This window comes from Hyla sarda, chromosome 4 (genome assembly GCF_029499605.1).
Source record: "Hyla sarda isolate aHylSar1 chromosome 4, aHylSar1.hap1, whole genome shotgun sequence".
Lineage (NCBI taxonomy): Eukaryota > Metazoa > Chordata > Amphibia > Anura > Hylidae > Hyla > Hyla sarda.
In genome coordinates, this window is record NC_079192.1 from 230,796,319 (window position 1) to 230,824,261 (window position 27,943).

Genomic DNA, 27,943 nt, shown 5'->3' on the forward strand with positions numbered 1-27,943 from the left:
TGCATTTGGTTTCACCATAGATTTTGAGGTCATTACAATGAGAAATTGGTGGTGCAATAAAAATATAAATAAACCATCATAAGGGTATGTAGGTGGAAAAAATGTTTTTGTAATGAACTGGTGTCAGAAAGTTGTACAGATTTGTAAATTACTTCGATTAAAATATCTTAAAGGAGTAGTCCAGTGGTGAGCAACTTATCCCCTATCATAAGGATAGGGGATAAGTTGCAGATCGCGGGGGGTCCGACCGCTGGGGCCCCCTGCGATCTCCTGTACGGGGCCCTGACAGCCCGCGGGAAGGGGGCGTGTCGACCTCCGCACGCTCCCTCAATACAACTCTATGGCAGAGCCGAAGCGCTGCCTAGAGATATATTGTGGGGGCGTGTCGGCCGCCGCTATCTGGGCCGAGAGCCGGGGCCCTGTACAAAGAGATTGCAGGGGGCCCCAGCGGTAGGACCCCCCCCCCCCCCCCCCCCCCCCCCCGCAATCTCAAACTTATCCCCTATCCTTAGGATAGGGGATAAGTTTTTCACCACTGGACTACCCCTTTAATCCTTCCAGTACTTAACTGCTGTATATTCCACAGGAAGTTTTCTAGAATTTCTTTTGTCTGACCACAGTGCTCTTTGCTTAGGCTTCTTTCACACTACAAAATTCTCCGTTTTTAAACATCTGTTTGAAGTTCCAGCTGAAAACGGCAGTAACAAAATCCTATACGTCCATTAGAAAATCCCATTATAGTCTCTGGGATTTTCTAATAGCCGTTTGAATCCGTTATAGTCTGTTATTGATAACAGATGTTATTTTGTGACGGAAGATGGTACGGAAGAAAAAAAGTTCATGAACTATTTTCTTCTGAACATCTGTCCATGTCAGGAACTGTCCAGAGTAGAAGCAAATCCCCATAGCAAACCTTCCTGCTCTGGACAGTTCCTGACATGGACAGAGGTGTCAGCAGAGAGCACTGTGGTCAAGAAAGGGAATTCAAAAAGAAAAGAACTTCCTCTGTAGTATACAGCAGCTGATATGTACTGGAAGGATTAAGATTTTTTTTAATAGAAGGAATTTACAAATCTGTTTAACTTTCTGGCACCCGTTGATTTAAAAAAAAAAAAAAAGTTTTCCAGTGGAGTACCCCTTTATGGGGTTAATACAAGTAGGCTGCTTGCACACTATGAAAAGTACCCAATCTAAAACAGCGGGTGATCGTGGGGTTAAACCGCCATTAGAAAATCCCATAATAGTCTATAGGATTTTTCTAATAGCCATTTTATGAATAACGGGCGTTATTTTAGGACGGGAGAAATAGCGCATGCACTTTTTCTTCCGTTCAATCTCCAGTAAAAAAAAATAACGGCCGTTATGAATAACGGGTTAAAACGGCTATTAGAAAAATTCCATTGACTATTATGGGATTTTCTAACATATGTTAGGGGTTTTCTAATGGCGGTTTAACCCCACAATCGCCTGCTGTTTTATAACAGGTGTTATATAACGGGTACTTTTCATAGTGTGAAAGCAGCCTTAGTTTGAGAATGTGATGTGATGGGTGTGGCCTTTACCCTTCTCTACCTGGGAGAGGAGGGAAAAAAATTAAAATTATATTGATTTGAAAAAATTAAATGATAAAAAAAAAATATTTTACAAGCACAGACCCCAACTGAAGGGATGTAAACCTAGATTTGAACTTGTCAGCTACATCACATGACCCCACCAGTGTATGTAGAGCACTGTTTCCCAACCAGGGTGCCTCCAGCTGTTGCAAAACTACAACTCCCAGCATTCCCAGACAGCCGGAAACTGGGAGTAGTAGTTTTGCAACAGCTGGAGGCACCCTGGTTGGGAAACAGTGTTCACAAACATTAGCCTAGTGAAATAAGCTCGTAGTCCCAACACTAAACCCTGCACTGCTAGAAAGTGAGCTCCATCCCGAGAACAAAAGCCGCGGAGCTGCCTCCTTCCCTCCTCCCGGACATGAATGGGCCGCGGCTGTTGTTCCTGCTCACCCCACCCTGGCTGGAGGCCACAAGTGCTCCGGAAACCCCGTACAGCAGCGCGACATCTGCCAAAACAAACGCAGCGCGGACAGGCGGGCGGGAAGACGTGGCCGCCACAGGCAGTCTGTGTGTACATGTAAGCTGAGGGGCGGGGCCAACGACCACTCGGCCACGCCCTCCTCTGTGTTGACGACAGGGGGCAGCCGTCTGCAGGAAGCGGACATTTTGAGAACCTTTGACTCGGTGACGTAGCACTACGTAAGTCGCGCTCCGCCTCTCGTCTTCATCTCGCCGTCGGACGGAGCGTCGCGGGAACGGGTGGGAGACAAAGCATTAAACTAATGAATGGGGGCAGAGAGAGCACAGGGCGGCCTGCTGATAGTGAACGGCCCCTGAGCCCCAGCACAGCCACCTAGCTGCCAGGTAAGTGACCCGGGAGCGGACGGCGGGGTGCCCACAGGCAGGAGATGGCTCCAGTTCCGGTTTGAGAAGGGGGTGGTGGGGTAAGGCCTGGACACACGCTCTGACCTACAGCCCTGGCCGCTCTATTGTGCGCTTCTCCGGACTTGCTGACACTTTTACCCGGCGCAGGTGCCGCATGGACGCGGAGGTTGTTGGTTATGTCCGGTGTGAACGAGGACCGTGCTGTCATAAATCACACATGGCACCCGAGGGATCTGCTGGGTGCCCCCGGGTAATACATAGAAGCTTACAGGGAGGGGTGATCTGCCTGATAGGATTAGGCTGGGTAATCTGCCTCCTCCATTGTATGTGTGTGTGTCCTGGAGGTGCTGGTCACATCAGGCTTTATAGCACACATGTAGGGGTAGATCACCTGACCATCTCCCATCCCATTGATCTGCTATAAATTGTTGGTCATGTGACATGGCATCATGGTGGACATGTTTTCTTAGGGCTCCATTGATCTGGTCTGACGTGTTGTCCATGGCGACTCCATGTCATGTAAATAAATAAATAGCCGTCCTCTGCACAGTCACTACCATTGAGACTTCACTGTGATGTCATCAACATCATACCGCAAGGTTATACCAGTTACAGCTTTAGAGGGAATGTTATTTTACATCAGTGCTTCCCAACCAGGGTGCCTCCGGTTGTTTCACAACTACAACTCCCAGCATGCTGGCAGTTGTAGTTTTGCAACAGCCGGAGGAACCCTGGTTGGGAGACACTTTTAGGTAGTCAGGCATAAAGGGGCACTCCACTGCAAAACTTTTTTTTTTTTTTAAATCAACTGGTGCCAGAAAGTTAGACTTGTAAATTACTTCTATTTAAAAAATCTGTCCAGTACTTATTAGCTGCTGAATACTACAGAGGAAATTCTTATTGGAATACAGAGCTCTCTGCTGACATCTCTGTCCATTTTAGGGGGAACATATGTTTTCTATGGGGATTTTCTTCTACTCTGGACAGTTATTAAAATGGACAGAGATGTCAGCAGAGAGCACTGTGCTTGTGATTCAGCAGAGAGCTCTGTGTTCCAAAGAGATAAGTACTGGAAGGATTAAGATTTTTTTTTTATAGAAATAACTTACAAATCTGTAACTTTCTGGATTTAAAACAAAATTCCACCAGAGCACCCCCTTTAAGGTGTTTATACATGTTATACTAAAGCTTATGGCAAGTTCGATCAACAGTTTAAAGGGGTACTCCAAAGGATAGGGAATATGTCAGATCGCCGGGGTCCCACTGCTGGGGACCCCCGGGATTTACCATGCAGCACCCATCTTTAGCAGCTTCCGGAACCGCTGGAGGTCCTCAGGCTGAGTCTATCTCGACCAAGAGGACGGAGCATAGTGATGTCACGCTCCGCCCCCTCAATGCAAGTCTATTGGAGGGGCGTGACAGCTGTCACGCCCCCTCCCATAGGCTTACATTGAGGGGGCGGAGCATGACATCACACGGAGGCGGAGCTGTGGCATCACTATGCTCCGTCCCCGTGATCGCCAGTAATCAGACCCGGAGCGAACATGCTCCGGGGACTGATTCTAATGGGGTGCAGCGTGGAAGATCATGGGGGTCCCCTTTTGGATAGGGGATAAGATGTCTTAGCGCCGGAGTACCCCAAAACTACAACTCAGCCATTGGCTGTTCAGGCATGCTGGGAGATGTAGTTTTTTTAATAATAGCTGGGACCAGAGTTCCGAGACCACTGGTCTTATTTCACCGTTTTAAAGACCCGTTATAATGTTCCGTTAAGGAAACCCTTAAAACCGTCCGTTACAAATTCCCAGTCAAGTCTGTAGGATTTTGTGATTAGCCGTTATGACCCGTTAATGCAGTTATGGATAACGGATGTTATTTTGTGATGGGAGAAAAGAGGGTAGGTACATGCACCAATTTTCTCCTGTCGGAAAATAACGTCTGTTATTCATAACGGCTAATCACAAAATCCTATAGACTTGACTGGGATTTTGTAACGGCCGGTTTTAAGGGTTTCCTTAACGGAACATTATAGCAGGCCTTTAAAAAGCAGAAATGACAAGGTGTGAAAACAGCCTTCTGACTCTCCGCCATCAGATGTCAGCGGAAAGTAGAGTCAGGCATGTTGGGGTTCTGTTCTTGAAGGGAGCTGTCTGACTGCGGCTTACACCTTCTCATAGACAACACATGAACAAGTGAACACACTGGTAAAAAATAATGGCCACCTTTGGGCCTGGGCTGTGCATTTGTAGCACTACTGAGAAATATTGTGTTTTTGGGATGTTGGGATTAGAAAAACAGAACTGATTTCTTCCAAAACCAGCACCACTCCTGTCCTCAGGTTGAGTGGTATGGCAGCTCAGTTCCAATGATGTGAATAGACCCAAGTTGTAATACCCCACACAACCTGAGGACAGATATGGCGCTGGTTTTGAAAGAAATTTGCTGTTTTACTATAGCACAAAATTAACGCCTCCAGGACGAAGGGTGAATGGGTGTGCCCTTGCGTCCTGGTACTTAAAGGGGTACTCCGGTTAAAACTTTTTTTTTTTTTAAATCAACTGGTGCCAGAAAGTTAAACAGATGGGTAAATTACTTCTATTTAAAAATCTTAATCCTTCCAGTACTTATCAGCTGCTGTATGCTCCAGAGGACTTTCTTTTCAGTCTGACCATAGTGTTCTCTGCTGACATCTCTTTCCATGTCAGGAACTGTCCAGAGCAGGAGAGGTTTGCTATGGGAATTTGCTCCTGACATTGACAGGTGTCAGCAGAGGGCACTGTGGTTAGGCTGGAACAAACTACACAACTTTCTCTGGAGCATACAGCAGCTAAGTACTGAAGGGATTACGATTTTTAAATAGAAGTAATTTACAAATCTGTTTAACTTCCTGGCACCAGTTGATTTAAAGGAGAACTCCAGAACACAAAAATTGTACATACCTTCCTCCAGTAACTGGCTCCGGTCTCTGCCGCGATCCTCTTCCTGGTTGCTGTTGGTCGGATGAATCATATTGCACTCAGCCAATCACCAGCCGCAGCAAAGTCCCGACTCGGCCGGCGATAGGCTGAGTGGCAGTGTGACGTTTTCGGCCCCGGCCGCAGGTGCCGGTGTAGTGAAGGATTTTGTGTCCTGAAGCGTTCTCACACTGCCGCTCAGTCTATCGCTGGCTGAGTCTGACCTCGCTGCGGCTGGTGATTGGCTGAAGGTATGTACGTCTTTATTTTTTTACTGCCGGCAGTATGGGCGACAATTTTTATATTCTGGAGTTCTCCTTTTTAAAAAAAATTGTTTTCCGTCGGAGTACCCCTTTAAGGACCACGGGCTTACCTGAAGGCCTTGTCCCGTTACGGAGGTTTAAAGCGTTCTCACGAGAATGCTTCTAACACGGTTGCTATGAGCAGCCAGGACCCACGGTTAATGCCAGGCATCCTCAATTTGGCCGATGCCTGGCATTAAACCTTTAGATGCCGTGGTCAAAGTTGATAGCGGCATCTAAAGTGCAAGTTAACTGTGACGGTTAGCTCAGGGCAGCTGATCAGGACATCCGCCGTGAAATCGCGGGTCCTGATCAGCTGAGTGGGCGGCGGGAGGGTCCTTACCGATCTCCTGGCTGTCCGATCGGTGCTCTGATGTCCCCTGCCAGCCATGGCAGGCTAGAGCAGCAGAGCACCGAAAACACTGATCAGTGCTATGGCATAGCATTAAACATTGTATGCAATCATCAGATTGCAGGTCATAGCCCCCTATGGGGACTAAAAAAAAAGTGACAGTTCTTTAACCCCTTCCCTAATAAAAGTTTGAATAACCCCCCCCCCTTCCCATTTTTAAAAAAATAAAAAAAATGTAATTAGAAATAAACATCATATGTGGTACCGCTGCATGTGTAAATGTCCTAACTATTAAAATATAAGGTTAGTTAAACTGCAAGGTCGATGGCGTTCACAAAAATAATACCAAAGTCAAAAACTGTGCATTTTTGATCACATATACAATAAAAAACTAATCAAAAGCAAATAAGTCCCGTCAAAACAAAAATGGTATTGATTCAAACTACAGATCACGGCGCAAAAAATGAGCCCTCATATAGCCCCGTATACAGAAAAATAAAATCGTTATATGGGCCAGAAGATGACCATTTTAAACATACTAATTTTGGTGCATGTAGTTATATTTTTAGTTAATAAAATAAAACCTATATAAATGAGGTATCCTTGTAACCATATGGACCTACAGAATAAAGATAAGGTGGCATTTTTACCAAAGAGTGCTCTGTGTAGAAACGGAAGCCCCCAAAAGCTACAAAATGGCCTTTCTTTCTTGTTTTTTTTCAATTCCACCCCACAAATATATATTTTTTGGTTTTGCTGTAGATTTTATTAAATTGTCATTACAAAGTACAATTGGTGAGGTAAAAAATAAGCACTTATAGGGGTCTGTAGGTGCACAATTGAAAGCGTTATGATTTTTAGAAGTGGAGGAAGAAAAAATGAAAATTGGCCTGGTCCTTAAGGTGAACATGGGCTGAGTTTGTAAGGGGTTGAAAGTTGTCATAGCATAACTATCTGATCGTGGAGGTTCCTCGTTCTTGAGGCTGTGTTCTCAGTGTATTTGGTTGATATGTTTTAGCCAAAGCCAAGATTGGTACGGAGAAAAACAATAATGGAAATATTTACATTTTTATTTTTTTTAATTTTTTTTAACCTACCCTTGGGTTTAGCAAACAATACTATACTGACCAAAGTACTAATCTTGGGATAATCTCTTTAGGTCAGTCAATAGCCCCACAAAAAAGATGGTGTAGCCCTAGCCTTAGGCACTTTGGCTACTTTGGCTTTTGAGATTTGTCCAGCCCTATTATTGCATCAAATATAGGTTCCTCAACAAGCCCTTGTTTTCATGATGACTTTTCATGACTAATTACAGGATAGATAAGTATTTAATCACTGCGGGTTGGACCAAGGGGCCCCCACTGATCACAATAACGGTGATCCCTTGTGTGTGCCAGAAATCCCATAGCGAATGAATGGCCTGATGTGTGTTGTCACACAATTCACTCAGGGGACAACAGACCCCCATTTTCCTGATCAGTGGGGGTGCTAGCAGTCCGAACCTCACCGAACACATACATACCGCCCATCTTGGGGATAGGTAATAAAGTTTACATTTTAGTGCCATTAAAATGTTGTTTTCCCAACAGCCTAAATTTTATGTTCACATCACTACTTAAAGGGGTTCTCCGGTGCTTACACATCTTATCCCCCATCCAAAGGATAGGGGATAAGATGCCTGATCGCAGGAGTCCCGCAGCTGGGGACGCCCGTGATCTTGCACTCGGCACCCCGTTTGTAATCAGTCCCCGGAGCGTGTTCGCTCCAGGTCTGATTACGGGCAACCACCGGGCCGGCGGCGTGTGATGTCACGCCTCCGCCCCCGTGTGACATCACGCTCCGTCCTTAAATGCAAGCCTACGGGAGGGGGCGTGACAGCTGTCACGCCCCCTCCCGTAGGCTTGCATTGAGGGGCGGAGCGTGACGTCACACGGGGCGGAGGGGTGACATCACACGCCAGTGGTCGCCCGTAATCAGACCCGGAGCGAACACGCTCCGGGGACTGATTACAAACGGGGTGCCACGTGCAAGATCATGGGCGTCCCCAGCTGCGGGACTCCCACGATCAGGCATCTTATCCCCTATCCTTTGGATAGGGGATAAGATGTGTAAGCACCGGAGAACCCTTTTAAACCTTCAGCTTAAATATACATGGGGAGGATCTTGCCCCTAGGCTCCTATTCAAAATACAAAACCCACAGTATGCTTTTTCTTTGTGGAAGGTATACTGCCTGACAATGGCCAAACAGACGCACTTTTGGCCTTATTCGGGTAAATAAAGCCCAGTGGACATGTTTGGCATTGATGCCAGGAGCAAATTTAGGCAAGTTTATCCCAAGCATATGGAAATGTGTTTTGTTCATTAAATGTTGATGTGCTGTCTCCTATATAGGATATTGAATTACACTTGCTGCATTTTTAAAATACACACTTATATTTTTACAGCCACATAAACAGCTCTGTAAATTCATGCCTTGAGGACACAGGGCATACATGTTTGTCCTTGCCACCTGGTACTTAGTGCACCAGGGCGTACTTTTATGCCCTGCAGTGAGGACAATCGGTGGGGGAAGTAAAGGGGACCAGTTGTCCATAGCAACCAATCAGATTGTTTCTTCAATTTCTATAAAAAAAAAAAAACTCTACAAAAGAAACAAGCGAACTAATCCACCAGTATATTGGGTTTAGTGCTGGTGAACAGCCTGTCAGTTTCCCTTCAAAGTAATAACGGGTCAAAGTTCTAGGTGCAATATTTGGGGAACAGGAAAGTTTTACTTCCTAGTTCTGAGTGTTGTGTTGGAAGATAAAAAGCTGCAAATGACAATAGGAAGAAAGATGACAGCCTGTTATAGTAATAGGTACCCATGTACAGCATCTACAACCATGGTTGTAATTTGTAAACTTTTTTTTACATTCTAACTCCTCTTGTGTTTTTTGTTTTTAACCACTTAAGGACGCAGGGTTTTTCAGTTTTTGCATTTTCATTTTTTCCTCATTACCTTCTAAAAATCATAACACTTTAAATTTTGCACATAAAATTCCACATGATGGCTTATTTCTTGCGCCACCAATTCTACTTTGCAGTGACGTTGATCATTTCACCCAAAAATCCACGGCGAAACGGGAAAAAAAAGTCATTGTGCGACAAAATTGAAGAAAAAATTTCATTTTTTAACTTTTGGGGGCTTTCGTTTCTACTCAGTTCATTTTTCGTTAAAAATAACACCTTATCTTTATTCTGTAGGTCCATACAGTTAAAATGATACACTACTTATATCAGTTGGATATTGTCGTACTTAGTAAAAAAAATCATAACTACATGCAGGAAAATTTATATGTAAAAAATTCTCATCTTCTAACCCCTATAACTTTTTTTTATTTTTCTGCTTACGGGCCGGTATGAGGGCTAATTTTTTGCGCCGTGTTCTGAAGTTTTTATTGGTACCATTTTTGTATTGATTGGACTTTTTGATCACTTTTTATTCATTTTTTCATGATGTAAAAAGGGACCAAAAATACACTATTTTGGACTTTGGAATTTTTTTGCGCGCACGCCATTGACCGTGAGATTTAATTAACGATATATTTTTATAGCTCGGACATTTCAGCATGCGGCGATACCACATGTCTGTTTTTATTTACACAGGTTTTTTTTATTTTTTTTATTTTTTTTTTTTTATGGGAAAAGGGGGGTGATTCAAACTTTTATTAGAGAAGGGGTTAAATGATCTTTATTCACTTTTTTTTTTTCTTTTGTTTTTGCAGTGTTATAGCTCCCATAGGGACCTATAACACTGCACACACTGATCTCCTATGCTGATCCCTGCAAAGCCATAGCTTTGCACGGATCAGTGAGATAGGGGCTTGATTGCTCAAGCCTGTAGCTCAGTCTTGGAGCAATCAATCGACGATCGGACACCGCGAAGACAGGTAAGGAGACCTCCGCCTGCGTCCCAGCTGATCGGAACATCGTGATTTTATGGCGATGTCCCGATTGAGCTGCCAGGAAGCTTTTACTTTCGCTTTCAGATGCGGTGGTCAACTTTAATCGCCGCGTTTGAAGGGTTAACAGCACGCGGCACAACGATCGATACCGTGTGCTGTTAGCCCAGGGTCCCAGCTATGATTAGCAGCCGGGACCAAGTGGTGTGATGCGGGGTCACGGCGTGACCCTGTTTAAACACAGGGACCGGGCATAGGGCGTACAGGTACGCCCTACGTCCTTAAGGGGTTAAATAGACCGCTAAGGCTCCTTTCATACTATTAGCATTCATCCGTTATTAACCCCTTAACGACCACGGACGTAAATGTACGTCTTGGTTTGGCGGTACTTCGCACACCAGTACGTACATTTATGTCCTGTGCATGACCACGAGCATCATAGATGGCAGGTTCCGGCTGCTATCAGCAGCCGGGGACCCGTCGGTAAATGGCGGACATCCGCACATTCGCTCAGATCACGGCATCTGCGGCAATGCGCAAGTTAAAATGGATGATCGGATCGGTGGTCAAAATAAGGCGATTTTAGATTACTGATTTTGTACAAAAAGTTTTAGACTTTTTAAGTGGTACAACAATATAAAAGTATCTAGCCATGGGTATTATTTTAATCGTATTGACCCACAGAATAAAGAACACTTCATTTTTACCGTAAAGTGTACAGTGTGAAAACAAAACCCTCCAGAATCTGCTAAATTGTCGTTTTCATTAAAATTCCCTCCCTAAAAATTTTTTTGGGGCTTTGTACATTTTATGGAGAGGTTTCACTACAAAGTACAATTGGTCACGCAAAAAAACAAGCCCTTATATGGGTCTGTAGATGGAAATATAAGAGTTATGGATTTTAGAAGGCGAGGAGGAAAAAACGAAAGCAAAAATAAAATTGGCCTGGTCCTTAAGGTTAAAATGGGCTTGGTCCTTAAAGGGGTAGTCCAGTGGTGAAAAACTTATCCCCTATCTCTCTGTACGGGGGCCAGGCTCTCCGGCCAGATAGCGGGTGTCGACCACCGCACGAAGCGGCAGCCGACACGCCCCCTCAATACATCTCTATGGCAGAGCAGAGATTGCCGAAGGCAGCGCTCCGGCTCTGCCATAGAGTTGTATTGAGGGGGCGTGTAGGCCGCCGCTTCGTGCGGAGGTCGACACGCCCCCTTCTCACGGGCTGTCAGGGCTCCGTACAGGAGATCGCGGGGGGCCCCAGCGGTCGGACCCCTCGCGATCTGCAACTTATCCCGTGGTGAACCCAGTGGTGAACAACTTATCCCATATGCTAAGGATAGGGGATATCTCCTTTAAGGGGTTAAACATGTTTTCTGTGTAAAAACGGATGTATAATGGATTAAATAACGGGTGCTAACGGCTGAATAAGACCTGTTATAACATCCCTCCTGTATGGTTGTAACACCTCTGCCTACAGACTCCCACAGCCGGGATTACTACTCCCATCATGGAGCAGACTTCTATCCATGATGGGAGTAGTAGTTCCCAGGCTGCGGGAGTCTGCCGGTGGCTGGGAAGGCTGCATTAGTGTTTGTACTACAACCCCCATCATGGAACAGACAATGTTCCATGATGGGGGTTGTAGTACAGGGGCTGAGGGATTGATCGCACCGGGTCTCACTTATGAGACCCGATGCGATTAGAAGTTATTAAACAGGGGAGCAGGCAGCATGCTGTGCTCCCTGCGATGTAGGATGTATTAACTGTACTTTCATTTTTAAATTCCCCTCTGGGACCCCTGAATGGCCGGTACTGAGGAGCCATTCAGGGCTCCTGGCAGGGGTTTTCAAATAGAAGCGCTGCGATGGGGAAAGATATATAGAATCACTGGGGAGGGGTATATATCTGGCCCCCACAGCGCTTCTATATATCTTATATCTCATTTATATATGTTCCACCCGCAGCACGCGCATATATAAATTTGTCCCATCCGCAGCTCATTTATATGTTCCCCCCGCAGTGCTATCATAAGCCCCCGGCAGCGCTATGAATGAAAAGTATTCTACAGCAGCGCATATGGCTGGGGCATGCGCTGCTGAAAGAATACTTGTCATTCATAGCGCCGCAGCAGCCTCTGTATATAGATGCACTGCAGGGGTCAGACATATCCCCACAGCGCTTCTATAATCAAATGCCTTGACAGCGCTATGAACGAAAAGTATTCTACAGCAGTGCATCTGGCCGACCAGATGCGCTCTTTTCATTCATAGCACTGCCGGGGTCTTATGATAGCGATGCGGGGGGAAACAATATATAAATGCACTGCGGGGTGAAACAATATATAAATGCGCTGCGGGGGGACAATAATAATAGATATCTCTCTATTATTATTGTCCCCCCGCAGCGCATTTATATATTGTTTCACCCCGCAGTGCATTTATATATTGTTTCCCCCCGCAGCGCTATCATAAGACCCCGGCAGTGCTATGAATGAAAAGAGCGCATCTGGTTGGCCAGATGCACTGCTGTAGAATACTTTTCGTTCATAGCGCTGTCAAGGCATTTGATTATAGAAGCGCTGTGGGGATATGTCTGACCCCTGCAGTGCATCTATATACAGAGGCTGCTGCGGCGCTATGAATGACAAGTATTCTTTCAGCAGCGCATGCCCCAGCCATATGAGCTGCTGTAGAATACTTTTCATTCATAGCGCTGCCGGGGGCTTATGATAGCACTGCGGGGGGAACATATAAATGAGCTGCGGATGGGACAAATTTATATATGCGCGTGCTGCGGGTGGAACATGTATAAATGAGATATAAGATATATAGAAGCGCTGTGGGGGCCAGATATATACCCCTCCCCAGTGATTCTATATATCTTTCCCCAACACAGCGCTTCTATTAGAAAACCCCGCCGGGAGCCCTGAATGGCTCCTGGGCCATTCAGGGCTCCCGGAGGGGAATTTAAAAATGAAAATAAATACATCCTACATCGCAGGGGAGTGCAGCGTGCCACCTGCTCCCCTGTTTAATAACTTCTAAAGGCATCAGGAAGTGAGACTTGTTGCAATCAATTCCTCAGCCCCTGTACTACAACCCCCATCATGGAACAGAGTCTACTCCATGATGGGGGTAGTAGTAAAAACCCTAATTTATACTCCCCAGCCACCAGCAGACTCCCACAGCCGAGGAATTACTACACCCATCATGGAAACAAGTTTGTTCCATGATGGGAGTAGTAGTAGTCCCTCAGCACTGCAGAAGTCTGCTGATGTCAACACTTCTGAGCATGCTCAGAAGTAATAATGGATATTATAAACCAGGTGCAAACAGTTGACATAAAGGCTCATCCGTTTGCCATAGACTTCAATGTTAAAAATAACGGCCGTTAATTTAGCGGTTTTTTGTGACAGAAGAAAATTTTGTGCATGTGCCGTTTATTTTTTTTCTTCCATCACAATTAACATCCGTTATTCATGACTGGATAGAACGGGTCATAATGGATAATCAAAAAATCCCATAGACTTGAATGGGATTTTCTAATGGACGTTTATAACGGGTCTTTTAACGGAGGAATTTTAGAGTGTGAAAGCAGCCTAAAGTGGTTTTCACACCAAACACAATAATCCCTTTTTCTACACTAAACAGTACTTTGAGTTAGAGGTTAAAAGTCCAAAGACAATCCAGCAACCTACCAGGCAATAAAAAGCTCCAGTTTCCTGATGCTTGAATAGCTATTCCAACAATATTAAAATTAAGGCTAGGCTTAGTGTATGGAATCCCACATAATGTGGTGTGTGATGCTCCAATAGATACTGAGGTATTTTCCAGAGATAAGTGAATTTACAGTAATTCGATTCATCACAAACTTCTCGGCTCGGCAGTTGCTGACTTTAGCCTGCATAAATGAGTTCAGCTTTCAGGTGCTCCGGTGGGCTGGAGACTCTCTCCTAGGACTGTATCCCCCTTTTCAAGCCCACCGGAGCATTCAGACTAAAATCAGCCACTGCTGAGCCGAGAAGTTTGTGATGAATCGAATTACTGTAAGTTCGCTCATTTTCCCCAAAATGCATTGCTTTTAGAGGAGAGTATCTGTATGTATGCCTCCTGATGCTACCTGTGTGGTAGCACATTAATTCTGCCACGGTTATATCACGGTTTTAGGTCTGGTCAGAAAACCATATACGGGGCAAAAATGAGACAACCAGAGTCAGCGTTCGACTCCGGTCGGCTCATTGAAATGAATGGGGTTTGGGCCGGATCCGGCTGGGATATGGGAGCTGCCGGTTTTCGCCCCTCCCAACCGCATCCAGCAACCGTATCAATCTGTGTGAGAGAAAAGGTAGAGTGATTTTCCACAGCAGTCAATCACAGCTCAGCTAACGAGCTCTGGTAAAGTGAAACCTGAACTGTGATTGGTTGCTGTGGGAAAATCACTCCACTTTTTCTATCATACAGATTGATAAATCTGGGCCTATGTATAACTCCCATCATCCTGAACTCATATTCTAATCGCCACCTCACACAGTGTAACACCCCCATCATCCGTGACACAAGAAGCTTACATTCTAATCACCCTATGTTTCATTTGCAAATAGTTCAGGGCACTTACATTGCCATCTCGGGTGTTTGATGAATAAAGTTGTCTTGCCGGAGGGCTTCTCCTTACCTCTGTGCCGGCCACTAATCATTACTGCTATTGACTATCACTGACCAATGTTATGCTATGGTAAAGCATTGCACAGAGAAAGCAATTGAATGATGAGTAAAATAAAAAAAGTTTCTTAAAATATGAAAGCCTCTACTCAAAATAAATGTGTGTGTGTGTGTGTGTGTGTATGTATATGTGTGTGTATGTGTGTGTATGTATGTATATATATATATATATATATATATATATATATATATATATATATATATATATATATATGTGTGTATATATATATATATATGTATATATGTGTGTGTGTGTGTGTGTATATATATATATATATATATATATATATATATATATATATATATATATATATATATACACATAGAGAGTATACAAAGGCTAATCGGCACTAACTGAATGCGGCAGACTTTCATTAAATCACAGTCCAGGTGTACAGCAATAGGGAGCACAGTTCATATGCACGTAGTAAGTGGTGCTCTTTCCCAGAAAAGTGAGGTACGGTACAAAACTTCATAGAAAGAAAATGATGGAAGGCACTCACGATTCTTGTAGCAGTGCAGCAAATCTTTATTCAGAGTGTATTCATTCCATTAGCGGGACGCCAGTTCGGATCAAGCAAGCAGCATGGTAATAGCTGAAGGTGGTCTGAAGAGGCGCTGTTTGTAGTGCGAAATGGCTATTACCATGCTGCTTGCTTGATCCGAACTGGCGTCCCGCTAATGGAATGAATACACCTAGAATAAAGATTTGCTGCACTGCTACAAGAATCGTGAGTCCCTTCCATCATTTTCTTTCTAGATATAATATTATAATGTAATGTTTATGATCCTGCCTGTTGAATGGCATAAAAATTAAATACCAAAAGACTAAAGGGTTTCAAGAAGTTCAATCAAAGCAAAAATCGTACAAATAAAAACTACAGATCTTGGCCCAAAAATGAGTCCCATTGTACGGAATAATTAAAGTTATAGGGGTCAAAATGGGGTAGTTTTAGGTATCAACCAGACAGCACCACAACTGATATTTCAAAGAGTCAGTCAAATAATGTCTCACAGCTAATAGACCCTAGTTTAGATACTTATAAAACAATATATTTATTGGTATGCGTTAAAAATTATGAACAATATCTTATCGTGACTAATCACTCGTGACAAAAAATGATATTAAGTAATCATGCCACAACACCTAATGTGGTTTGTAATTAACCAAAAAGTCAATCCTGACTATTATATAACGATATTGTACAGGGTGCGTAATTAGTGTCTGATAGATCACCCAGGATACACAGATATAGCCAGACACGAAGTCCCTTGATAATAGTCCCCTATTCTTGTCAATATAGAGCAAAACAAGGGGGAGTAGGACAATTATCCTATTACCAGCACTAGGTATCCATCACAACCAGGGCTGTGGAGTCGGTAGATAAATGTTCCAACTCCGACTCTCCGACTCCTCTGTATTAATATGTGAATGTATTTTATACATTCCTTGAAGGAAAGAAAGGCAACATACATGTCATTACCACAGGACTACTGGCTGGGAAGCCAACAGTCTACTGTATTGAACAGTTTGTGTGCTGATCTGCTGCTGAAGATAGGGCAGTGGGAGGATCCAGGAAGGGGCATTTATTATAAAACATGATTTCCCTAGTAGAATCCCATAGTCAAGTTTAACCCCTTAACGACACAGGACGTACATTTACGTCCTGCGCCGGATCCCGCGATATGAAGCGGGACCGCGCCACGATCCCGCATCATATCGCGTCGGTCCCGGCGCTCATCAACGGCCGGGACCCGCGGCTAATACCACACATCGCCGATCGCGGCGATGTGCGGTATTAACCCTTTAGAAGTGGCGGTCAAAGCTGACCGCCGCTTCTAAAGTGAAAGTGACCCGGCTGCTCAGTCAGGCTTTTCAGCACCGCCGCGGTGAAATCGCGGCATCCCGAACAGCTTGCAGGACACCGGGAGGGCCCTTACCTGCCTCCTCGGTGTCCGATCGGCGAATGACTGCTCTGTGCCTGAGATCCTGGCAGGAGCAGTCAAGCGCCGATAACACTGATCACAGGCGTGTTAATACACGCCTGTGATCTGTGTAAAAGATCAGTGTGTGCGGTGTTATAGGTCCCTATGGGACCTATAACACTGCAAAAAAAAAAAAAGTGTTAATAAAGGTCATTTAACCCCTTCCCCAATAAAAGTTTGAATCACCCCCCTTTTCCCATAAAAAAAATAAAAGTGTAAAAAAAATAAACATATGTGGTATCGCCGCGTGCGTAAATGTCCGAACTATAAAAATATATCATTAATTAAACCGCACGGTCAATGGCGTACGCGCAAAAAAATTCCAAAGTCAAAGCGCATTTTTGGTCACTTTGTATACCATTAAAAAATGAATAAAAAGTGATCAAAAAGTCCGATCAAAACAAAAATCATACCTATAAAAACTTCAGATCACGGCGCAAAAAATTAGTCCTCATACCGCCCTGTACGTGGAAAAATAAAAAAGTTATAGGGGTCAGAAGATGACATTTTTAAACGTATACATTTTCCTGCATGTAGTTATGATTTTTTCCAGAAATGCGACAAAATCAAACCTATATAAGTAGGGTATCATTTTAACCGTATGGACCTACAGAATAAGGTGTAATTTTTACCGAAATATGCACTGCGTAGAAACAGAAGCCCCCAAAAGCTACAAAATGGCGTTTTTTCTTCGATTTTGTCGCACAATGATTTTTTTTTCCATTTTGCCGTGCATTTTTGGGTAAAATGACTGTCACTGCAAAGTAGAATTGGCGACGCAAAAAATAAGCCATAATATGGATTTTTAGGTGGAAAATTGAAAGGGTTATGATTTTTAGGAGGAAGTAAGGAGGAAAAAACGAAAGTGCAAAAACTGAAAAACCCTGAGTCCTTAAGGGGTTAAAGGGGTACTCCGCCCCTAGACATCTTATCCCCTATCCAAAGGATAAGGGGATAAGATGTCAGATCGCCGAGGTCCTGCTGCTGGGGACCCCCGGGATCGCCACTGCGGCATCGCGCTTTCATTACTACACAGAGAAAGTTTGCTCTGTGCGTAATGATGGGCTATACAGGGGATGGAGCAGCGTGACAACATGGCTCCGCCCCTCGTGACACCACGGCCCGCCCCCTTAATGCAAGTATATGGCAGGGGGCGTGACGACCCCCACGCCCCTTCCCATAGACTTGTATTGAGGGGGCGGATCGTGACATAATGAGGGGCGGAGCCGTGATGTAACGATGCTCCGGCCCCTGTATCGCCCGTCATTACTCGCTCGCTCAGTGCAGTAATGAGCGTGCTGTGCCGCAGCGGCGATCCCGCGGGACCCCAGTGATCTGACATCTTATCCCCTTTCCAAAGGATAGGGGATAAGATGTCAGATCGCCGGGGTCCCGCTGCTGGGGACCCCCAGGATCGCCGATGTGGCACAGTGCTATCATTATTGCACAGAGCGAGTTCGCTCTGTGTGTAATGACGGGCGATATAGGGGCTGGAGCATCACTACATCACGGCTATGCCCCTCGTGATGTCTAGGGGCGGAGTACCCCTTTAAGCTAACAATCGTGTTTACATGTTTTTATAGCCTTAGCTGAATGACAGCAGTTTTTCCAATGGTTTACAGCGTCAGTCTTGAACTATTGACCCTCCATTCCCTTCACTTATGAAAGTGTCTCTAGTCCTACAAAAAACATATTTCCTTAATCCCTTATCAGTGAGAGGCTAGGTTACCCATGGGTTCCCTGTAACAGCAGGACACAACACTATGGAAAGTATAAGTATTGCCACTCCTAATTGTGCGTTGTGTGCCAAATAGTAAAGCACATGAAAAGCATGCTTCTTCAGTCACTTAACGTGTTCGTTTTGCGGTTACGTGAGGCACTGCATGCATTGATCTTTATTCTTATAGTAGAGAATTCACTAATTATAACTTTTTGTCAATTGGGACATTTAAACTTGCTTTTTTTTTTTTTATTCCAATCTAAATTTAGTAGGAGTCGGAGTCGGTGCATTGTTTGCTGACTCCGACTCCAGGTACCCAAAATTTCTTCCGACTTTGACTCCGACTCCACAGCCCTGATCACAACTTATGACACCTCTTGTGAAAATAAGTGAATAAAAAAACATTACAAACTGTTGTCCTATAGTTCCGACACGTTTCCCCCCCATGTGATGTCGGGGTTTCTCAAGGAACATTAATAGTAGACAGTCCACTGATAGTGGACAAATGTCAGAGTGAGCCTGGCTAATAGATGGTGCCGATAGACCTGTGTAACAATAAAGTAGCATAAGCTGGTATGCACAGAAAACCATTATATTTCTAAAAGGACGGAGCACCAGGAGAGTAACCTTCACCTACCTCATGTGTTGGTATTCATCATAATGGTCAGGCGTACACCCCGGTCAGTGTGCGTCCAAACACGCCTCCACTGATACTGCGGCTGTGTGTTGTTTATATAAACCTCGCGGTACATGCCGGCAAGGACTTCCGGTGACGCGATGGTCACTTCCGGACCAGCGCGTCATCGCAATTTACTCTATATGGTGTAAGTTGCGCAATAACCACATAAGTAGTAAAACCAGGAGACTCTCTAATATACAATCAATAATCAGATGACATGGACAGTTGATGTGCGATGTCATCACTTTGCACGCTACGCGCCGATCCACCATTGCGCATGCGTGCAAAATCATAACGGGCGCTGCATATGACGTATCACCACCGCTGACACGTGATGTAAACAATCACGCATTCAGCGGTGCAAGTATTGCGCATGCTCCCGATAGCTAGTAAGGTCAGTTCTAGATAGATGACAATTACGCACTATGTATTGACCTCATGTCCTAGTCTATTATGTTAACGATGGTCATAGGGGTCCCAAATGAAGCAGTACTACGCACTTTAATATAGTGTGCCTCATATTATAAAGAACAGTAACCAGCTAACACCCACCCTTCAGAGCCACACAGGTCTTGCATTATGTCAGGTTGGCATGGGAATGGTGAGACAGACCACAATATGGGAGAGGTTAATAAACTAACTCATATGAATATGGGGATATGTTTTGGATTATAATATCATTACTAGTATAGGTTAAATACAACTTATCTAGCAAATATAGATAAATAACTAATATCACCGATGATCGCTAGCAGTTTTCATCCCTTATCTACATAATTATAATAGAACCTCTCCCTAGATCTATATAGAAGAGGAAATAGAGATAACTAGAGGATGCAGGTGCCCCCTGTTTAGTTTGCAAAGTCTTCTTCCCAGTAATTACGACATCACATGGTGAATGGCAGGGATAAGATGTCATAAAGAAGAGAATTGAAAAACAAAGGCCGGAGACAGAAGTGCCCCCTGATAATCTAATCCCACTCCTCTGTCCCTGCCTTTTGAGGGACCCACCTCCTTAATAGGGTGGCCTCAACCACGGTGACGGTCCCTACTCTTGCTAGGTGTCGGCCCTTAATGGGGGATTCTATAAGAAATAAAAGGGATAGCCATAGTGAGACCCTATCCTACTGCTCATACTTGCCATTTAATAGCCCATGCCAAGTCACAATACAGAAATGCAGGATCTATTGATAATTCCAACCTGATATTCACAAATTAGATTGAGATAGTTACTGTGACAATTTCACAGTATTTATGAGAGATGTCAAAAACACCAATTCGTCCACATCTCCCATGTTGCTAATCAATCCGACCGGTTTACCCTAAGATTCACTGTTCGATAAATGCCGAAAAATTTAGACTTTCATTCAGACCATTTGGGCTTACAGTTTGGAATCTGTAAATCCATTGTTTCCTTTCTCAGAATCTTATTATCAATATCACCTCTCCTGTCAGTTGTTCAAATTACCTCTATAGCCTGGAACTTCAGGACCCCTGAGTCTCCCCCATGTGCTTCCCAGATGTGTCTAGCTACTGACATTTCTCTCCGATTACGCACATCACCCAGGTGCTCACCGATCCTCCTCCTCAGCTCCCGTGTGATCTAGCCCACATAGCTGAGAGGGCATGGGCACTTTCACAAATATACTACCTTTTGATGTCTTGCAGTTTGCAAAGTCCCTGATCTTATATGTGATTCCCGTCTTTTCACTGGTAAATGTTTTAGATCTGTCTATATGGGGACACGCAATACAGTTACTGCCACATTTAAAAGTGCCACTTGGTTTTCTGTTTAGCCATGATTCGGGGGGGGGGGGGGGGGGGGGATGGTGACTGGAAATGACTACCAGTCGATCTTGTAAGGACCTGCCCCTCCTGAAAGTAACGGAGGGGTGTTCTGATAGGACTTCTTTTAAATGAGGGTCAGATCTCAGGATTCCCAAGTAAGCACCCCAGGATGTTTTGTACCCCGTCAGATCTTTCGTCTTATGTTCCTATCATCCTAATCTGTTTGTCTTTACATTCTGAAGTTTTTCTCTTGGGTGCTAAAAGGTCAGGTCTATTGCTCCTCAGGGCAAACTTATAAGCCCCCCGGAGCACTCGGTCGGGATATCCCCTCTCAAGGAATCTCCTCCTGAGGTCCCCTGCTTGCCTAATGAAGTCCTCAGTGTCAGAGCAGTTACGTCTTAAACGTAGGTATTGTCCTTTTGGTATACCCTGTTTCAATGGGACAGGGTGGTGACTTTCCCACCTTGGGTTACTGGTGGCTGTAGCTTTGCGATAAATACTAGTTGTTAATCCTCCACAGCCATCTTTTTTGATCACTACATCTAGAAAGGCCAGTGTTTCAAAGCTACATTCAGATGTAAAACGGAGTTCAATGGGATTGATGTTAAGTGAGAGTACAAATTGATTAAACAATGCTTCCGTGCCACTCCACAAGATGAAAACATTGTCTATATATCTGCCCCAGTATAAAATGTGTGACGTAAGTGAGGCGTTATCTTCTCCAAAAACAACATTGTCCTCCCACCAACCCAGCGTCACATTAGCGAAAGTGGGGGCACATGGGCTCCCCATGGCTGTGCCCCTGAGTTGGTGGTAGACATGATGATCAAATAAAAAATAATTATGCAAAATGGAGTAGAGATAACACAAAATTACTATGTTCCTGGCATGAGGTACCTCTCGACCGTAGATAATATTCTGCTGCTCTCAAACCCCATTCATGGGGATACTACTATACAGCGCTTCCACATCGATTGAGGCCAGCAGAACATCATCCTCAATGGTAAGACCGTCAAGTTTCTGCAGCAAGTCCGACGTGTCCCGTATGTATGAGGGCAGTGCTGTTGCAAACCTTCTCATTACATTATCTACATATATCCCACAGTTTGGGTTAATGATGACACTCCTCACACAATGGGCCATCCCTTCAAGTGGTTTAGCCCCTTGTGGATTTTAGGCAATCCATAAAAGGTGGCAACCTGTGGCCTATTGGGTAGTAAGAATTTAAATTCATCCCTATCAATCAGTCTTTTGTCAAGGGCCTCCATCAATAGTTTCTAACTCGGCCAGGAATCTCTCAGTGGGGTCACATGGCAACATTGGAAGCTTGTAAACATTGGCCTTTCTAGATGTAGTGATCAAAAAAGATGGCTGTGGAGGATTAACAACTAGTATTTATCGCAAAGCCACAGCCACCAATAACCTTCTAAGGTGGGAAAGTCACCACCCTCTCCCATTGAAACGGGGTATACCAAAGGGACAATACCTATGTTTAAGACGTAACCGCTCTGACACTGAGGACTTCATTAGGCAAGCAGGGGACCTCAGGAGGAGATTCCTCGAGAGGGGATATCCCGACCGAGTGCTCCGGGGGGGCTTATAAGTTTGCCCTGAGGAGCAATAGACCTGACCTTTTAGCACCCAAGAGAAAAATTTCAGAATGTAAAGACAAATAGATTAGGATGGTAGGAACATATGACGAAAGATCTGACGGGGTACAAAACATCCTGGGGTGCTACTGGGGAATCCTGAGATCTGACCCTCATTTAAAGGAAGTCCTATCAGAACACCTCTCCATTACTTTCAGGAGGGGCAGGTCCTTAAAAGATCGAATGGTACACAGTCATTTCCAGTCACTATCCCCCCCCCCCTTAATCATGGCTAAACAGGAAACCAACTGGCACTTTTAAATGTGGCAGTAACTGTATTGCGTGTCCCCATATAGACAGATCTAAAACATTTACCAGTGAAAAGACGGGAATCACATATAAGATCAGGGACTTTGCAAACTAAAGACATCAAAGGTAGTATATTTGTGCAAGTGCCCATGCCCTCTCAGCTATGTGGGCTAGACCACACAGGAGCTGAGGCGGAGGATCGGTGAGCACCGGGGGATGTGCGTAATCGGAGAGAAATGTCAGTAGCTAGTAGGGGTGTGAATCGCCAAGAATTTGGCGATTCGATTCGAATCGCGATACCAGTGTGGCGATTCGATATATCCCGATATATCGCGATACCGTCTAGGTGACGATACATCGCGATATATCGCCCACCTGGGAGCATTCATAGATCCCAATAGACGCCGCTGTCAGCTTTGACAGCGGCGATCTAGTACTCCGGTGCTCACTTTTCTCATGTTATCCCGTCCGGGCTGCAAAATAAAATAAAACGCACTTTATCTTACCTGCCAACGAGCCCGCGGAGCTCCGGTACAGTCCGGTACAGGTGTTCGGTCCCCGGGCTGTATTCTTCTTACTTCCTGTTAGTCCGGCACGTCACATGGAGCTTCAGCCTATCACCAGCGGAGGCGGGACATCGCTGCGGCTGGTGATAGGCTGAAGCTCCATGTGACGTGCCGGACTAACAGGAAGTAAGAAGAATACAGCCCGGGGACCGAACACCTGTACCGGACTGTACCGGAGCTCCGGGGGCTCGTTGGCAGGTAAGATAAAGTGCGTTTTATTTTGCAGCCTGGATAGGATAAAATGAGAAAAGTGAGCACCGGATACTCCTTTAATAGCCGGCCGCGGCGATTGCCGCATGCTGGCTATTAGCGGCGGCCCCCGGCTACTGAAATCAGCCGGGGGTCGCATAGTACGGAGTGGGCACGAGTCGGAGCCCGCTCCATAGCAGTGTCAGATCCGGCCTGCCCGGCTCCACAAATGTGGAACTTTTATCTCCTGATGCCCGGGACATGACATGCTGTTCCGGGCGTCCGCAGATAAAAATTCCACATCCCTAAAAGAATCGATTCAAAAATATTTTGAATCGATTCTGTATCGGCAAATGAAAAAATCGCGATTATCGCGAGAATCGATTTTTTTCTTACATCCCTAGTAGCTAGACACATCTGGGAAGCACATGGGGGAGACTCAGGGGTCCTGAAGTTCCAGGCTATAGAGGTAATTCGAACAACTGACAGGAGAGGTGATATTGATAATAAAATTCTGAGAAAGGAAACTGAATGGATTTACAGACTCCAAACTGTAAGCCCAAACGGTCTGAATGAAAGTCTAAATTTTTCTGCATTTATCGAACAGTGAATCTTAGGGTAAACCGGTCGGATTGATTAGCAACATGGGAGATGTGGACGAATTGGTGTTTTTGACATCTCTCATAAATACTGTGAAATTGTCACAGTAACTATCTCAATCTAATTTGTGAATATCAGGTTGGAATTATCAATAGATCCTGCATTTCTGTATTGTGACTTGGCATGGGCTATTAAATGGCAAGTATGAGCAGTAGGATAGGGTCTCACTATGGCTATCCCTTTTATTTCTTATAGAATCCCCCATTAAGGGCCCACACCTAGCAAGAGTAGGGACCGTCACTGTGGTTGAGGCCACCCTATTAAGGAGGTGGGTCCCTCAAAAGGCAGGGACAGAGGAGTGGGATTAGATTATCAGGGGGCACTTCTGTCTCCGGCCTTTGTTTTTCAATTCTCTTCTTTATGACATCTTATCCCTGCCATTCACCATGTGATGTCGTAATTACTGGGGAAGAAGACTTTACAAACTAAACAGGGGGCACCTGCATCCTCTAGTTATCTCTATTTCCTCCTCTATATAGATCTAGGGAGAGGTTCTATTATAATAATTATGTATATAAGGGATGAAAACTGCTAGCGATCATCGGTGATATTAGTTATTTATCTATATTTGCTAGATAAGTTGTATTTAACCTATACTAGTAATGATATTATAATCCAAAACATATCCCCATATTCATATGAGTTAGTTTATTAACCTCTCCCATATTGTGGTCTGTCTCACCATTCCCATGCCAACCTGACATAATGCAAGACCTGTGTGGCTCTGAAGGGTGGGTGTTAGCTGGTTACTGTTCTTTATAATATGAGGCACACTATATTAAAGTGCGTAGTACTGCTTCATTTGGGACCCCTATGACCATTGTTAACATAATAGACTAGGACATGAGGTCAATACATAGTGCGTAATTGTCATCTATCTAGAACTGACCTTACTAGCTATCGGGAGCATGCGCAACACTCGCACTGCTGAACGTGTGTGATTGTTTACATCACGTGTCAGCGGTGGTGATACGTCATACGCAGCGCCCGTTATGATTTTGCACGCATGCGCAATGGTGGATCGGCGCGTAGCGTGCAAAGTGATGACATCGCACATCAACTGTCCATGTCATCTGATTATTGATTGTATATTAGAGAGTCTCCTGGTTTTACTACTTATGTGGTTATTGCGCAACTTACACCATATAGAGTAAATTGCGATGACGCGCTGGTCCGGAAGTGACCATCGCGTCACCGGAAGTCCTTGCCGGCATGTACCACGAGGTTTATATAAACAACACACAGCCGCAGTATCAGTGGAGGCGTGTTTGGACGCACACTGACCGGGGTGTACGCCTGACCATTATGATGAATACCAACACATGAGGTAGGTGAAGGTTACTCTCCTGGTGCTCCGTCCTTATAGAAATATAATGGTTTTCTGTGCATACCAGCTTATCCTACTTTATTGTTACACAGGTCTATCGGTGCCATCTATTAGCCAGGCTCACTGACATTTGTCCACTATCAGTGGACTGTCTACTATTAAAGTTTTAGGCATACTTAATTTCTTTAAAAAATGTATGTTTTGCTGACAATAAATATTGGAAATGAGTCTTTACAATTGAATACGTAATGACTGTGTTTTCTAGGAAATGATAGGTCCTCTTCAGCCTTTGTTGTTGTTTTCTGTAGCCTGCCAAAGCAAAAAGGCATTTGGGAATCCAATTGTTTTGTAATAGATAAGTGACCTTTCTGTATTAGTGTGTTCATATTGCCTGAGGATAATCTATTTCTTTGCTTGTAGGTGACCATTTTGGCAAACATGGAAGAGTCTCTTGGTTATTAAATATACAGAAGAAGTTTGTGTTTCAGGTACATTTATTACTTTTTCAATATTTATACAGAATTGTGCAAACAATTTACATATCATTTAACATTTCTGATGCTTTGGAGGTTGTGGTTTGCAGGTGAGCCTGTCTGCCTGCCTGGTCTTACTGTGATAGTTGTGCATTATACTAATATTAGGCAGTCCTGCCTTTTATTATCTGTAGTGATTATATAGCCTTGAGGTTGGTGTTGTGAGTTTTGTATTGCTAGCTGTAAAGGTGCCAGTATATCTGGTGGTAGTCTCTGGGTTTATTTTTACTAGTGAAATATTTAAAAAACCACATGGAATAGAACCTTGTGATGTGTAGAAAAGTGATCATAAGAACAGTATAGATACTGTTAAGAGTAGATTGATAAACAGATACAGTTGAAACCAGAAGTTTACATACACTATATAAAAAGACACATGCATGACATGAAATCAGATTAAACTTCACCATTTTAGGTAATTTGGTATTACCAAAAGGATTTATATTTGCCAAATGCCAGAATAATGAGAGAATTTTTAAGGCATTTTTATTACTTTCTGCAAAGTCAAAAGTTTACATACACTAGGATTACTATGCCTTTAAAGGGGTACTCCACTGCAAAACATTTGTTTTAATAAACTGGTCCCAGAAAGACAGATTTTTTTAAATACTTCTACAAAAAAATCTTAATCCTTCCAGTACTTATCATCTGCCATATGCTCCACAGGAATTTTTTTTCTTTTTGAATTACCTTTCTGTCTGACCACAGTGCTCTCTGTTGACACCTTTGTCCATTTTAGGTACTGGTAAGAGCAGGATAGGTTATCTATGGGCATTTACTACTACTCTGGACAGAGGTGTCAGCAGAGAGCACTGTGGTCAGACATAAAGGAAATTCAAAAAGAAAACAACTTCCTGTGGAGCATACAGCAGCTAAGTACTGGAAGAAATAAGATTTTTAAATAGAAGTTATTTACAAATCTGTTTAACTTTCTGGCACCACTTGATTTAAAAATAAAGTTTTCCAGCGGAGTACCCTTTTAAACAATTTGCGACAGCCCATATGATGATGTAATGTCTTTGGAAGTTCAGATGTTGCTGTTTATTGGCAACATCTGAGTTAGACACTCCTGCGGATGTATTTTAATGCACACCAGAAACACACTGCTTCTGTGTGTAACATCATGGGAGAGTCTAAAGAAATCAGCCAAGATATCAGGAAGAGAATTGTGGACTTGCATGAGTCTGGATCATCTTTGGGTGCAATTTCCAGATACCTGCAAGTGCCTTGTTGATTTGTACAAACAAGATGGGAATGTCCAGCCATCGTATCGCTCAGGAAGGAGACTGGTTCTTTGTCTCAGATGAACGTGCTTTGGGCCGACATGTGCATATCAACCCAAAAGCAAAAGACCTTGTGAAGATGCTGGCGGAATCTGGTAAGATTGTGTCATTATCCCTAGTGTAACGTGTCCTGTATCAACATGGGCTGAAAGGCCACTCTGCCAGGAAGAAGAAGCCCTTACTCCAAAAGAAACATATAAAAGCCAGATTAATGTTTGCAATTGCACACATGAACAAAGACCTAGATTTTTGGAGACCTGTCCTGTGGTCTGACTAAACTAAAATTGAACTGTTTGGCCATAATGACAATCGTTACATTTGGAGGAAAAAGGAAGAAGCTTGGAAGTCTAAGAACACTATTAAAACTGGGAAACACGGGGGTGACAACATCATGTTGTGGGGTTGATTAGCTGCAGGAGGGACTGGTGCTCCTCACAAAATAGATGGCATCATGAGAAAAGAAAATCTCAAGAAATCAACCAGGAATTTCAAGGGGTACTCCAGTGGAATTTTTATTTTTCTTTCTTTAATCAACTGGTACCAGAAAGTTAACAGTTTGTAAATTACTTCTGTTAAAAATCTTAATTCCTTCCAGTACTTATTAGCTG

The 27,943-nt window shown here is 44.0% G+C and overlaps 2 protein-coding genes across 7 annotated transcripts in view; one reads left to right on the top strand and one right to left on the bottom strand.

Annotated features, from left to right (window-relative positions):
- BRD1 (bromodomain containing 1) overlaps window positions 1-2,609 on the bottom strand; it is a 136,260-nt gene extending 133,651 nt beyond the window's left edge. Inside the window, exon 1 of one of the 5 annotated variants that reach the window (XR_008892651.1) lies at window positions 2,007-2,243. Coding sequence is in view for 2 of the 5 variants with exons in the window: in XM_056573708.1 (XP_056429683.1) it covers window positions 2,007-2,221 (215 nt within the window). In the remaining 3 variants the exon portion in view is untranslated. Of the gene's footprint in view, window positions 1-2,006; window positions 2,245-2,525 lie in introns of those variants that run through there. The other 4 variants (XR_008892650.1, XM_056573710.1, XM_056573708.1 and 1 more) reach the window with 4 other exon arrangements.
- ZBED4 (zinc finger BED-type containing 4) overlaps window positions 2,116-27,943 on the top strand; it is a 34,806-nt gene continuing 8,978 nt past the window's right edge. Inside the window, exons 1-2 of one of the 2 annotated variants that reach the window (XM_056573714.1) lie at window positions 2,116-2,255; window positions 25,940-26,007. The gene's annotated coding sequence lies outside the window, so the exon portion shown is untranslated. The other variant, XM_056573713.1, reaches the window with a different exon arrangement.